This window comes from Talpa europaea (assembly GCF_964194135.1).
Source record: "Talpa europaea genome assembly, chromosome: X".
NCBI classification, from domain to species: Eukaryota; Metazoa; Chordata; class Mammalia; order Eulipotyphla; family Talpidae; genus Talpa; species Talpa europaea.
Window position 1 is genome coordinate 46,124,415 of NC_140081.1, and position 15,038 is coordinate 46,139,452.

The 15,038-nt window shown below is 45.4% G+C and overlaps 1 protein-coding gene across 1 annotated transcript; it reads right to left on the reverse strand.

Moving 5' to 3' along the window:
- AWAT2 (acyl-CoA wax alcohol acyltransferase 2) lies at positions 1 to 8,537 on the reverse strand (the record flags this gene model as incomplete). The annotated part of the gene is made up of 7 exons (XM_084258923.1): positions 1 to 155; positions 371 to 567; positions 1,149 to 1,323; positions 1,534 to 1,738; positions 1,978 to 2,048; positions 2,424 to 2,534; positions 8,450 to 8,537. 7 exons carry the CDS (start codon positions 8,535 to 8,537, stop codon positions 1 to 3), a joined length of 1,002 nt encoding a protein of 333 aa, XP_084115049.1.
- Between the last annotated feature and the right edge of the window lie 6,501 nt (positions 8,538 to 15,038).

Genomic DNA, 15,038 nt, shown 5'->3' on the forward strand with positions numbered 1-15,038 from the left:
TCAATGTATCACAAGTTCCTTGGTCTCTGGGATGCCAAACTTGGTCTTATGTTGGTCGAACAGTTTGCATAAGGCATCAATATACACTGCGTGGTATTTAGCCACTATCTCCTGGCTTGGGTTCTCAATCTTGGGCATTGATAGCGGCTTCCCGACTGCCAGAGACAGAGAAGGAAAAGGAGAAATTATCATAACAGCTCATACTTCAAAATGGACCTTAGCCTTCAAACCTGGGCTCTCCGCACCCTGACACCACCTCCCACTCATCCTGGCCAGACTACCTGCTTTTGGACATGACCAGAGCTGAGGTTCAGCCTCAGGACTGAATCACACATCCTTGGATGATGCGGCCAGCAGAGGGACTACTCACCAACGGTGGTGACGGGCTTTGCATAGGGCAGAAAGCCCCAGGAGTTCTCAGTGAAGCCATGCCCATAGAAAGCACAAGGGTAGACGTGTGTCCAACTCTGGAACCACTTCTGGAACCAGTTGAAGCTCCCAGGAGTGAAAATGTGCTGATCATAGAGGTCTGTCTCCCCAAAGGAATAGGTGGGGATCAGAGACATCCTGCAGAGGAGAGACATGTTTTTGGATGGCCAGAAGGGCAGGGACCCTGCTGAAAGCCAAGCATGCTGACCATCAGTGACCCCTGGGTCCGCTTAGACTCTTCAGCCCCTCACTTAGCTGGGCCTAGGTCCAGGCCGAGTATGAAGACCTCATGGTCTACCCCCACATCTACTTTGCCTGGGGCAAAGTAGCAGCCAGCTACAATAGAAGAGGGAAATTCAGGGCCTTCCTGTGAACCCATGGGTCTGACACTGGAAAATGAAGAGCGAGGGGTCACTTCATTGAGTCGTCTTCCCTTGAATTCACATTGTAACTTGGGCTCTTTCTGAGATAGAGTGGCAGTCAAGTCATCTTTTCTAGAGGGATGGGCCCACATGAGAGGCTCTCTGCAGGGAACCAGGCTCAGGGCTGGCCCTCTAGTCTTTCCTCACAACCAGAAAAGCCTCCAGGACTTGGACCAGGTTCTACTATGACACAGAAGTAGCTTTCCTCCCCCTTTTAGGTAGTATTTCCACCCCTTCCCCCTCCTCTTCTGGGTTTTTGGAACCTCTCTCCCTAGTCTAGACCAGAACTGCCCTTACCCATGCTGAAGGGCCTTCCGTATAAAGCCTTTCCGGTTCTTCAAGAACAGGGTGGTGGACTCTGGGAGGCTGTACTTGCACTCATCAAGGCCACCAGCCACCACCACCAGCATGTTGCCCGTGCCTCTGCTGGTGAGCAGGAAGTCGATGGAGGAATTGCTCACGGAGCAGATGCCTGGGGGGCACAAAAAGCGAAAAGGTCATGGCCACTCCCCAAACCTCCTTTGAACTTTCCTCCTTGCCTCCTCAAAATAAGGTGAGCCTAAGGTAGCTTCATCAGAGCAGAGAGGATCATGGAGTTAGACTTACTTTCACCCGTTCCCCCAAAACTTCTCCCTCGGAACACCATTTTTAATTTGGCTTTATAGCCTAGGAACCAACTTACCTACAGACAGAATATAGTCTCTCAGCAAAGGCACCCAGAAAAAGGCTCCCAGTGTGAGCACATAAGGGGTAATGCCAGGAAAGAGCTTGGCAAATCCTGTGGACTCTGTGGAAAAGTTGCTAAAGCATCCATGGGACATGAGCCCATGAGGGTGGCAGACAAGGATGTAGTTGTGGTTGGGAGAGATGTCATGAGTCTTCAAAAGCTGTGGAGGAATGTGGAGTTAGGATGAGTGTGACCAGCTGAGGGAATGCCTCTTCAGCCAGAGGCCTTGGAGGGAAAAGCCATCATGTCTGACCCTGTGCGGTGGGTGACGCAGAGTTTTGGGGAGCCTCCATCACGCAGGCCTCCAGGAGAATAGCACCTTCAGCCCCGCCTTGACACAAGTAGTGGCCCTGGAGTTGGGGTTGGTCCTGGGGCCATGGAGAATCTAAAGCTACTCACCTTGATAGGGAAGTAGTAGCTGAGCTGTTTCCACAGGCACCACCGCCTCATACAGGGAAGATGATGACCGCCTGAAAACAGTGCCAATGTAGCCAAACTGCCCACCCGTGTTGTCTTCTTTAGAGTCCTCTTGGCCTCTCACAGGGTAGTCTCACCCCCTGCTTTTTCCTAGCCTCTTAAGTAATAATCAGGATAGACCACAGAATGATAGAGCCAATTTACAACAAGCCTAGATTTCTGCCTCACTGTCTCTCCCCTAACCCACTCCAGCTCTGATCTGGGTCTTTCTAGCACTTTGAAAAGACACCCCTCTTCTCAGCTTGTCTAGCCCAGGGAGGGACAGACTAAAGGGCTACCTTGGAATTCCTGAACCAGAGCCCCTTGGGATTATAAGAAAAGGAAAAGGCATGTAGCATGTGGTAACCCACTCCCAGCAGGACATTTACCTTGCTCAGGGGTCTTCCAGTCAAAAGCCAGCCAGTTGAGAAGGAGCACAGTGACAGGCAAGTATGATGTGAACACCAACAGGTAGAGGTTGACGATGATCACTAGAGCTGCTGGAGGAAGCACAGCCTGGAGTTCATGAATTGGGAACAGTCCCCACACCAACCCTCCTCCAGACTTCTGCCCACCCAAGATCACACGTGCATGCACACACACTCTCTCTCTCAATCTCTCTCTCTCTCTCTCTCTCTCTCTCTCTCTCTCACACACACATACACACACACACACATACGCTCACCCAAACTCACTCAACAATCTCTCTGCCTTAGCACATAGCCCTCGTGCCCATGTCCCCAGCCCCTCCCCTCCACTCTGGCCTTGAGAACCTATTTCAGGCAAGGTGTTTGGCTCCCCAGCCAACTCCACACAGGAAGCCAGGCCCTGCTCTGGGCTGAGTTCAATGGCAGAGTCAGTGATGGGAAACACCAGGGGTGGGGGACCAGGAAGACAACCAAAAGCAGTTTTCCTCCAACTCACATTTCCCCCTACATGTCTTTGTGGTGATTCATCAAAGGCAAGAAGTGTAGGACCAGGAGGTGGGGAAGATGATCAAACTGCAGGACACAAAATTTAAGGGGACATCTGTGGAAGGAACATCAGAGAAAGAGAAGACATCTTTGGCCTCGTGGGAAACACACAAGGTGACAGGCAAGAAATAAAGGAAAATGTAGGCTGAGAAAGAACAAGGTAGGGGCTGTTAAGCCCCCACAGTATAGGAGCTGTAGGTTAGAGTAGTTAGAACAGACTTAATGGAGATGAGTCACAGGGAGCCACACACACTTAAAATTATTACTGGACTGTTTTTAAAACAATTGTGAATAAGTCTGTGATTGAAAGTGGGTCAAAATAAAGGTTAGAAAAGACAGAAACACTTCTAATTGAACATAGCAGATTGAGCACAAATTTTTACCTTAACATCTTGCTGACACCTCATGAAAATTACCATAAGAATGTTTGCAAAGAGAATTAAGGAGAGGGAACAGAAAGAGACAAGAAGGAAGAGAATTAGACACCAATGGTGGATGAGAGACAGCAGAAAGTGGATGGAGGAGGGAGTGACTGAATTGAAACAAAGAAAGATGAAACCTAGTTGCTCGAAAAGGGAATGCCTGCAGGATGCATGCCTGTTTGCAGCGGAGAAGCTAGGGAAGACTCGGAATGTGGAATTGCCAGGTATCACATAAAGCAAGGGTGAGGCACAGGACTTGATGGAAAGTTTATCAAAGAAGTAGTTTCCCTTCCCGACCTAGATAATGGGGAAATTACTACCTGAAAAACTGAACCAGACTCTAGACACAGCTAAGACACTTTATATGGAGCCAAATGATTAATCAAGTGTGGAAGTGGAATAAAGACAATCTCAGATATGCGTTCTCAGATAGTTCATCTTCCATGCACCCTTCTCAGGAAAGTACTGGAGGAATGTGTTCCACCAGCAAGAGGGAGTAAACCATGACAGAGAAAGGCAAGGCAAAAAAAAAGGGGGGGGGATTCACTGAAGGCAGGAAGTGACTGGGGCCAGTGGGAGGGTAAGGCAAGCAAGGCACAGGGCACAAAATTTCAAGAGACCCTCTCAGGGGTTGGGCAAGTACTGACCCAATGCATACGCAACCCTGAGAGCTGGCAGCTTCTTAAATTATGCACTCGAGGCTCCACTAGGGCCTGGAAGCAACAGCTGAGCTGGAGACCAGATTAGAACATGAGGATTCTGGGGTCCAGTGGTGATGTCAAGGAAATAAAAAATGTTTTTTTGGGGGGGCAGGGGTAAGGAGATTTACCAATTTCTGATGTGTTTCTGATACTCTCATGAGAGAGTATCACACATCTGTGCAGTGTTTGGGGATGAATTAGTGATCATTAATAGATACATAATAGATAACTAAAGAAATTTGAAATGCAAGACATACATCTCAGTAACATCTTTAAAGGCTCATCACCCAAAGCAAAGAAAGTCCAGGAAAAGATAAACACCTGGGATTACATCAAACTGAAAATCTTCTGTACAGCAAAAGAGACACTAACCAAAACAAAGAGACACCCCACTAATTGGGAGAAAATTTTTGCACTGCAGTCAACTGATAAGAGACTGATCACAAAGATAATCAAATAACTCACATGACTCAACAAAAACAAAGTAAACAATCTAGTGAAGAAATGGGCAGAGGAACTTAAAAGACATTTCTCCAAAGAGGAAATGCAAATGGCCAACAGGCATATGAAAAAATGTTCAACATCCCTGACAATCAGGGAAATGCATATCGAAACCACATTGAGATACCACCTTACACCATTAAGAATGAATGGCAAATATCAAAAAAAACTAGCAACAACAAATGGTGAGGATGTGGTGAAAAAGGAACTCTCCTACATTGCTGCTGGGAGCGCGAACTGGTCCAGTCACTATAAAAAGCTGTCTGGAGGTTCCTCAGTCTACTAAAAATGGAGCTACCATGTGACCCAGCAATTCTACTCCTAGGGATCTACCCAAAGGACACAAAAACATTGATTCAAAAGAACACCTGTACCCCTATATTTATTGCAGCACTATTTACAATAGGTAAAACCTGGAAACAACCCAAATGCCCAAAAATTGATGACTGGATCCAGAAGATGTGGCCTATATACACAAAGGAATATTATTCAGCAATCAAAAAAGATAAACTCATGCCAGTCACAGCAACGTGGATGGAGCTAGAAGGAATTATGCTCAGTGAAATAAGCCAGAAGGAAAAAGAAAAATATTGGATGGTTTCACTTATAGCAAGAATATAGGAGGACCAAATAAGACATCAGTGTAAAAAAATAATAACAGTACAAAACACAGCAAAGCAAAAACAGACAATTATAAATCAGAGACATACTGCAGGGGAGGAGGAGGAAGAGGGATCAGAGGGAGGGAGGGTGGAGCACAGGGGACTGAGGTGATGGTGCACAGGTGCATTGGTGAAGGAAACTATGGGGACTACACCTGAGAGGATGGGGGGAAGCAAATACTGTTTAAAAATGAACAATGACGTAAAAATTAAAAATAAAAAAAATTTAAAAATTTAAAATTTGACATGAGGCAATTATGAATTTCAGGGAAAACCAGAAGTTGCACAAGAAAGGAAATATAATCTTAATACACTAAATAGCTCAATTGTGGATAATATTTCCTAGTCACAGTCGGGCATTTAACCAAAACCTGCCAGTTGGGGGCAGCTCTAACGACAGTTTTTAGAGCCAAATTCTCATCTTCCATATTAAGAAGTCAGTGACAATATCTAAAGTTATTAGATCAGAAAATAGCAATATTTCAAAAATGAAATAGTAAAATTTAAACATACAGAGGTAAACACCAGAAGCGTGAGCTAACTGAAGTTGAAAATGGCTGCCTCTGTGGAACAGGTGTAAGGGTCAAATGAAGGTGAGCAGTTTTAGGCTTTTGATAAACTCTTTATAAAACGGTCTGACTTTTTCAAGAAATAAAGGAAGCATGGGCTTAATCCCAAAGAGACCTCCCTGTTTCCCTTACGCTAAGTTTGAACCCAGACAATGTTGGAGATACCTTGTGAGGCAGTGTGGCCTCAGGTGCAGCAGCCTGCTGTGAAATGCTGTGCCACTTACTAAAAGCATAGTCAGTGAGCTTCAGTATCTCATCTGCCAGATGAGAATTAAAATACCAGTATCTGCCCTGTCTTCTTCGTAGACTTACTGTGAGTGTTTTCCCTCAAGGCCTTTCAGATCCAAATATACACTATCCTACTCTTAGATTCTTCTGGTCAAGAGTGGGAAGATGCCGAGGTGTCATTTGTCCCACCTCACCCCATGAGAGCTCATGAAGGAAGGATGAGCACTGGAACCCATATCTTCTGGGCTCCAGGCCTAGAGCACTGCTGCTGCCCTCTACCCCCTGCTTCGTTCCCCTCATCCTACCCCACAGCTCACACTGGGGACCTGAGCTTCACTCTTGCCTCCTCTCTCTCCCATGGCACCTAGGCCATCCCACTTAATATATTGTTTGTGCCCATTTTACAGATGAAGAAAACAAGACTCAAAAAGAATAAAAAACTTGCCAAACATGTACAGAGAGTAAGTGGTAGAGCTGGCATTTGAATACAGGCCATCTGACTCAAGAGATTATATTTTTAACACCCGTATTTTACCACCTCTTGGCTCTGTGTGTGTGTGTGTGTGTTTGCACCTGTATGTATGAATGCCTGCATGTGGCTAGGTACATATTTATATATCCATAACTATCATTTATGGCTATAGATGCACAAAAAAGTGTTAGTAGTTGCCAGTGTCCAGCTCCAAAGAGGAATCTGACTGGGTTGTAGAAATTACCAAGAAATGATAGACACAAAACAGAGTTTAAGAGGGAGCCAGGGGACGCAAGTCCTCTCTTTTGTGCTGAAGCATCCTGAGTGCCCGGTGCAACTTGTTTTTATTGATACAAGCAGCAACCCCCCTCCCCCAATGTTAGTGACTAGACAACAAAGTATTCTCTTAGCATTTGGCCTTCTCTGGGCACACACTCACCACCACGGTTCTGAGCCATCAGGTCATTCTGGTTTTTTTCTAATCTAGTTTTTCCCCTAGACATATCTTCTCAGACACAGGAAAGAACACCCCAATCTGCATACAGGCCAGTCCTCCCACCTGGCCTCATCAGTTTTTTAGCCATGACCTTGATGTTTTCCTTGTCTCAGCACTACAGGCCCTAGGGGTCTCCAACAAGTGGTCACGTCTAAGGAGATTAAGCCCTTGACTGGACTGAGGAAGGAAAGGTACCTCTATGGAGGTTGCAACCCTTACCTGAGCCTGGCCTAGGGTGGCCTTCAATAAATGCTCACACTATGCTCTCAGTGCAGTGTCAGCTCCTGGGCATGGGTGACTCTGTGTGCTCTCTCTCTCTTGCTCTCTCTCTCGCTGTGTCTCCCCCACCCTCTCTCTCACATATACACACAGACACACACAGTACAATGAGGAGAGGAAGGAGGAAGAGAGTGGTAATAAGCCAAGTCTTTCAGGATAGAACAAGGACTCAAGAAAGACAATAGAAGAGAACCCACATTTGGATTGACTCTTCAAGGATGGTAAGAAATAAGGGAAGAAGAAAGAGTTTTTAGAGCAGAGTGAACAATCCCTGACAAGGCCAGGATGAGGGGAAGGCCTGAAGCTTCTAGGCCAGAGCAGAATCTACAAGAAGGAAATGCAGATGCCTTGAGACCACTGACTGACTCTGGGTTCCAAGAACATTGGCACCAAGGCCCTAGGAGAAATCCTCTTACCTGGTCTCTTCCAGCTGTGAATGCCTGTCATTCCTAAGCTAATGATTTTCCTTTCAACATGGGGGATTCTGGCACCCACTCCAAGCAACACTCTCATCACCACCCCAACCCCCATACTCCCTGCCCTCTATGCCACTCTCTCTACTCACTTGCAAGTCCTAAGCTCCCAGGGAATAGCTGAATCCTTCCTTCCCAGAGATACCATAAGCTCTTGCCAGGACTGACCCAAATCACTTGACAGATGAGACTTTTTTGCCAGGCCCACTTCCCATATGGTGGAGAACCAGATGAATTCCTCTGGACATGAGATTTTCATCCCTCCCTCTGCCACCAGGAAAACTGTCTCCCAAGGATGATTTGCTCAAAAGCCCAAGGTTGCAACTAAGTTCTTTTCATTGGTTAATGTCCATGGAATTGTGCCCCTTCTTCCCAAAACATGCCCCAACCCCCCAGTGTAGATGCTCACACACATGCCCACCCACACAGGTGCACATACCTCTAAGTGTGTACACATCCCAACATGTACACTCCAAGGGCCCACATGCTCCATGAGCAGGAGTGTCAGGTTAGCAACCAACAATCCTGATTTGCCTGGTACAACCAGTTTTAACATCAAAAGTCCTGCTGAACTGTAATATGCCCAAGTCCCAAGCAAACCAGAGCACTGGTCAACCTCCAAGAGGCTGAAGACTCACCAATAGAGAAGATACTGAGGACCCATTGAAAAATAGTGAAGACCTCCAGGAAGGTCTTGAAGTCCTTCTTAGAGGGCAAAAGCATCATGCCCAGGGTACTGGTCACTCCAGCTAAGTGCTGTGTGGCTGTTCAGCCATGATTGCTCAGGGCCTGCAATCATTCCCCTCTTCATGTTTCTTCTCAGGCCCTGCCTACTCTCCACCCTGCAACTCCTACTCTCCCCACTCTCCCACAAGATCGCAAGGAGATGCTCCACCTCACCTTGTCTAGTTTCTTCTACCCACGTGAAATTTTACCTACTTGGGCATGGCCTGGGCTAAGATTGTGACACCCCATTGCACACTTGCAGAGAAGTAGGATGAAGCTCTATTGTGGGAAGTGAGTGGGAGTAGGGATGAGGCTGATGAGAAGCCTCTATAGTCGGTGTGGATAAGGAGGGGATGGAGGGGAACCCAAGAGCACACAAAACACACAGAGCCTGAATTTCTGTTTCTGAAGTCCAGCTGTCTTGGTCTCTCAGGGACAAAGTTATTGAAGAAGAGGAGAGAGTAGATCACAGGCCAAGACTGAAAATACCTTTGGCCTTTCTGTCAGTCCAGAGAACTTACTACTCTCCATGAAGACATCACATGTGCATCTGTGTGTGTATAGAAAGCATTGGATAGACAAACATGTGTATTGTACATATTGAAACAATCTATGTATTCTAGAAAACTAATCTATAGTGAAACTAATCTATAGTGAAAAAATCAGAGCCAAGCCATGGTTGCCTCTGCTAGGAGATTGACTAAGAAATGACATGACAGAAATTTGGGGGCTGAAAGTAATGTTCTCTCTCTTGCTAGGGCTTTGAATTACACAGTCCAAAAGCTCATTTGTCAAAGCTCAACAAATATACACTTAAGATCTGTGCATTTCTCTGTTTGTAAATTTTATTGGAAAAGTAGACATTTTGAACTTTCATTAATGCTGAAGTGTTTCTGGGTGAGGTGCACCAATGGCCGCACTTTACCTTGAAATGCATAGATGTATTGAGGGCTATGTAAACAGCTATATTGATGGACAGATGTGCAGTCAATCAAATAAAGCAAAATACTTCCTGTACAGTTTAGGTGGTGGATGTTCCTTGTATGATGCCTACAAATATTCCGTAGGTGTAAAATTTTTTGTAACAGAATTCCAGGGGAAAAATGGTCCCTTGAGGTCATGATAAAAAAATAAGCATTTAAAATATGATTTCTGCATGCACGTTCATGTGCACATATGGCCTCTGTGTGTGCGTATGTGTGTGCAAATGTGAGTGAGCCTGTTTGTCAATCCTTATTCCTGTGTCCACAGGAGCATCACCAGGGGCTCCCCGTGCTGTGGGGATGTCTGAGGGTGAAAGCATCCACGTCCTCAGGTGTGTTCTGTGCTCCACGAACATGGAAGCTCATGGGCTGCAAGGCTTTCTTAACTGCATACATCACAACTGAGACCATACTACGTGCTGGTTATTTTCCTAGGCAGCCGGATTATCACCAGTGAAAAAACCATGCAAAAAAGAAAGAAAGAAAGAGAGAGAGAGAGAGAGAGAGAGAGAGAGAGAGAGAGAGAGAGAGAGAGAGAGAGAGAGAGAAAGAGAGAGAGAGAGAGAGAGAAGAGAGAAAGAGAGAAAGAGAGAAAGAGAGAAAGAGAGAAAGAGAGAAAGAGAGAAAGAGAGAAAGAGAGAAAGAGAGAAAGAGAGAAAGAGAGAAAGAGAGAAAGAGAGAAAGAGAGAAAGAAAGAAAGAAAGAAAGAAAGAAAGAAAGAAAGAAAGAAAGAAAGAAAGAAAGAAAGAAAGAAAGAAAGAAAGAAAGAAAGAAAGAAAGAAAGAAAGAAAGAAAGAAAGAAAGAAAGAAAGAAAAAAAAAAGCATGCTTTGATGAAGTTTGCATTCTGGTAGGGGAGACAGATGATAGCAACGAATTCACTACTAATGAGGATAGTGTGTTATAAGTGCCATGGAAAAAGCAAAAGTTTGGACAGACAGTGTAAAAAGGATCTAGAATGCTGGGAGTAGAGAGGGGTTGGGAAGGGAGAGCAGCTTTACAATTTTAAAACTAGTAGTCAGGGAAGACCTTGCCTCCAAAGCAGCTTTTGAGGAAAGACTTGAAGATAATCCAGGTGGCTGGCTGCCTGGACAGAGAAAGTGCACACGCTCTAATGTGGGGTGTATCTGGCAGGTTTTGAGGAGCAGGAGACTGGAGCCAAGTAAGTGAGAAAAATGGAGATGAGGTCAGAGAGCTTAATGGGGCCTGCTGGTGGAGAGCCTTTTACTTTGACTGAAATGGGGAGTCTTTGTGGGGTTTGCAGCAGATAAGAGACAGGATTACCTCATACTTTTAAAGGGTCAGGAGAGGAGAGCCTTTTGGAGGGTGCTGGAGATCCGCTCCAGCTAGAAGTCGTGTCGGGGATCTCAGAAAGGAGAGGACGGAGTCGGTGAAAGTTTTCTCTCAAATGGCTGAGGGGAAGTGGAGCGAGGTAGGAGTGAGGAAGACTCAGACACCTTAGTTCGTGCAAGTATCTCCTGCTGAGGGTCTCAGCAGGATCTGCTGACTAGAAAGGCTGCTTTCTCAGTGCAGGAGGCGATTAATGATCATGCCCTCCACCATCAGAATGCCGCTTCACTGCGGAAACAGTTCCAACTAACCCGAGAAGCAGCACGACAGATTGTTCATAATTTCTGTTTGCCCCACTACTCACCATACTCTTCCAATGGGGGTAAACCCACAAGGTCTTAGGCCAAATGACCTCTGGCAGATGGATGTTACGCATGTTACTACTTTTGGTAGATTCAGTTTTGTTCATGTCTGCATGGACACATTTTCCCATGTTATTATGGCCACTGCCCAGACGGGAGAGGCTTTTAAGGATGTCCCTCAGCATTTCTGCTTTGCCTGTGCAGGCAAGCCCCGTGCAATTAAAACTGACAATGCTCCAGTGTATACATCTTCTGCCTTCAAGAAATTTTGTGCTTCATTTCAAATTGCTCATTCCACAGGAATCCCCTATAATCCACAGGGGCATGCAATTGTGGAAAGAGCCCACCAGACTTTAAAGTCTCAAATAACTAAGCTGCAACAGTCTGAATTTAAACACAGTTCAGCTCATCATATTCTGACCCATGCTATGTTTGTAATTAATTATCTGAATTGTGATTCTCATGATGTGTCACCAATTAATAAACATTGGGAGCCAGAACATCCGACTCCTAAACCACATGTCATGTGGAAGGATCTCCTCACAGGTACCTGGAAGGGGCCTGATGTGCTTCTAACCCGTGGGAGCGGGTATGCTTGTGTTTTTCCACAGGACTCAAACACTCTTATTTGGCTCCCTGACAGACTGATTTGCCATCATGTCCAGAAAAACTCGACCGATGGCCTCCCCGCCTCTGCAGAATAAACCAGGAAACAGAAGGTCTAGACTCCCACCTCATCTCCGTAATTCTCCTTCTGGACGACGTCCTCACTCTCCTACCCACAATTTGACATCATCTCTGTATCATCTGCATCTGCATGACCGCAAGCCTTGGTCATCTGCTACTCAGCACTGCAGCTACCCGTCTTGGGGCCAACTCAAAAGGCTCACGCACCAAGCTCGTCATCTCATCAACAGTCAGAATACTGCTGTTACTCCGGAAACCATGTTTTAGCTATGTTGGCTCTTATTTCCTGCCAAGTAATGCCTATTCATTCCTCACCTGTTCCCCTGCTGCCGCCCCCTACCCCCAGCCTCTAGCTCTGCACCTGCAACTTCTTATTGGGCCTACATCCCTGACCCTCCTCTGTTGCACCCCACTCCTTGGGGATTTCTCTCACCTCGTGTTTTTACTAATTTTTCTGAATTGTTAGGTGGTGATTCTGACTCCTTTATTTTGTTTAAAAGAACTAATAACTTTTCCTTTCACGGACGTGTAGGGACCTCCCCCATGTGCTTTACATCGAATCCTGAATATATGAAGACTCATTTGCGTGGATGTCTACCTATTCATTATAAGTTTTTGTTAACAGATTCCCCAAAGCTTTCTTCCCCCACGCCAAGATGTGACCTCTGGGTGTTGTCCCTGAATCTCCTGGGTCCTCAGACCGCTGATGAACAGTTAACACGTATTCCCCTCTCTTCCACTCTCCCTGCTTGTACATTTCGCACTCCAAATGACCACTGGAAGTCTGTTGACCACAGTCGTGGATTTCCCCTCTGGCATAATTGCATGCTTCCTTCTGCAGGTATTCGATATCAGCCCTATCAAACTAATGTTTCTGTTTATGACCATTCTGTACCCGGTGCGGTCGCCTCCCACTCCAATGTCTCCACATATTACAGATCGTTTCTGCAAGGCTCCTCCATCTACAACTGGTCGGACAGTCTGATTCCTCCCCCAGAGCCCATCACCCGATGGTTTTCTGCCGGATGGATCACTCCCACCTACTTCTTCAATACTTCCAATGGGACTCGTGCTTACTCGGACTTGTTTCGTCTTCTTGTTGCCACTTCAATTGTCCATTTCCGACGACCTGGACGCCCTATTAATGACTATCATACGGGCCTGTGTGGGCCCCCCCACACGGCCCTCCTTGTTGAAGGCTCTGGACATTTATCAATCACTTATCATCAAAATGCTTTTCATATTAATTGTTCCGGCTGTATACTCACTAATTGTATCACCTCTGTCAATTCATGGTCTACTATGACATTTGTTATTGTGCATCAACCTCCTTATGTTGTTCTTCCCATGCACTTGGACCAACCATGGTATGATGACACCGGGGTCTATGCTCTTCAGCTTGTTGAAACAGGTCTCCATCGCTCAAAAAGGTTTGTTGCTGCTCTTATCTTAGGCATTACTGCACTCATTGCTATTATTGGCTCTGTGGCTGCCTCCACTACTGCTCTCATACAACAAGTTCACACAGCCTCACATGTTAATGAATTGTCTCACAATGTTACCCAGGCCTTAATTATTCAAGACCATATTGATAAAAAATTTGAGGCTTGTTTAAATGTCCTAGAGGAGACTTTACTGTATGTTGGTAATCAGATTCAACATATTAAGACTCATCTTACCACTAGATGTCACTCTGATTTTAAATGGATTTGTGTTACTCCTCATGTTTATAATTCTTCCTCTATTTCTTGGAATAATGTTAAAAACCACTTGTTGGGAGTTTGGGAAAATACCAATATTTCCCTGGATCTTGCTAATCTTCAGGATGATATTAAGGCAATTAGTTTAGCTTATGTTTCTTCCTCCACTCCTGCCGGGGTTGCTGATTCCTTCCTTTCTGGCCTCCTTACAGCATTACACCACAAAAACTGCTTGGTTCCCCTCCTTCTTAACTTTGACATTTCCTTGCTTATAGTGCTGGTTCTCCTGTTTTTGTTCCCAATTCTCGCTAAATTGTTTTTTCGTGCTATCAAGCAAACTAATATTGAATTAAAAACAATGCAAATGTTGGCCAAAACGAATAAGGGGGAATTGCGGCAGGCTGCGCCTCCCATGCTGTCTCTTGACAAGGTCCGGGCATTGGGGGAGACTCCCAAGAAGCAGGGAGTTCCTGTGCTCCCCGGAAGAGGGAAAGTTGTGCTTCCCAGAAGAAGGAAGTTCTTGCACTTCCCAAAGAAGATCTGAACTAGGGAGTCTCCATGGCAACACCTGCTAATGCTCTCCTCTTTGTTCTTGGTTAATGTTGAAGTAAGTTACTTATTAATTGGCATGTGAAAACCTAATTTGGAGCCAGGTGACAATTGGCTTACTGTTCTTACACATGAACTATCACAAAAGAAGTGAAAAATTGCTTAAGGTATAGTTAGGAAAGAAGTGTTTTGGCCCTGAGAACTTTGGCCCTGAACCAGCTGTGCTTGGAAACCATAGCCTAACCTGGGGGGTACCTGTTTGCAGCAACAATACATTTCCTGATGTATGAGGTCAATAATTTGCAGGCCGTGTGGAGGTTAGGAATTTCTAGTTAAGAGTTAGACTTCAGTAGAACTTACGTAGATTTGATGAATTGTTTTAAACCACTCTGAAGTAATTAATATGTTAACCAAGTTAATTGAGTGCTAGGAAATAGATTGATTTTAGTAATTGAATATTGAATAGGAATTTTACACCCACGTTTGTAATTGGGAAAGTTTAAATGTTGCCAAATGTTGTGCTGTTGATCATGCTAGTAAATGAGCTATACCTAGGAAACTAATTGTTGTTAGGTTACCAAAAAAATGTCCTACAGGTGTAAGGCCAAGGGAGTCTTTACATGACCATGAGAAAATATGTATTGATTGTCTTTGCTCTGCTTCAATGCTTACGCTGATGTAATCCCACCGCTGGCCTTAAGGTATAAATAAAGACCCCCTGAGACCCTCAGCAGGAGATACTTGCACGAACTAAGGTGTCTGTGTCTTCCTCACTCCTACCTCACTCCACTTCCCCTCAGCCCTTTGAGAGAAAACTTTCACCTACTCCGTCCTCTCCTTTCTGAGATCCCTGACACGACTTCTAGCTGGAGCGGGTCTCCATCAGGAGGGGGCTATGGCAATAATCCATGCAGAAGATGACAAGGGCTCA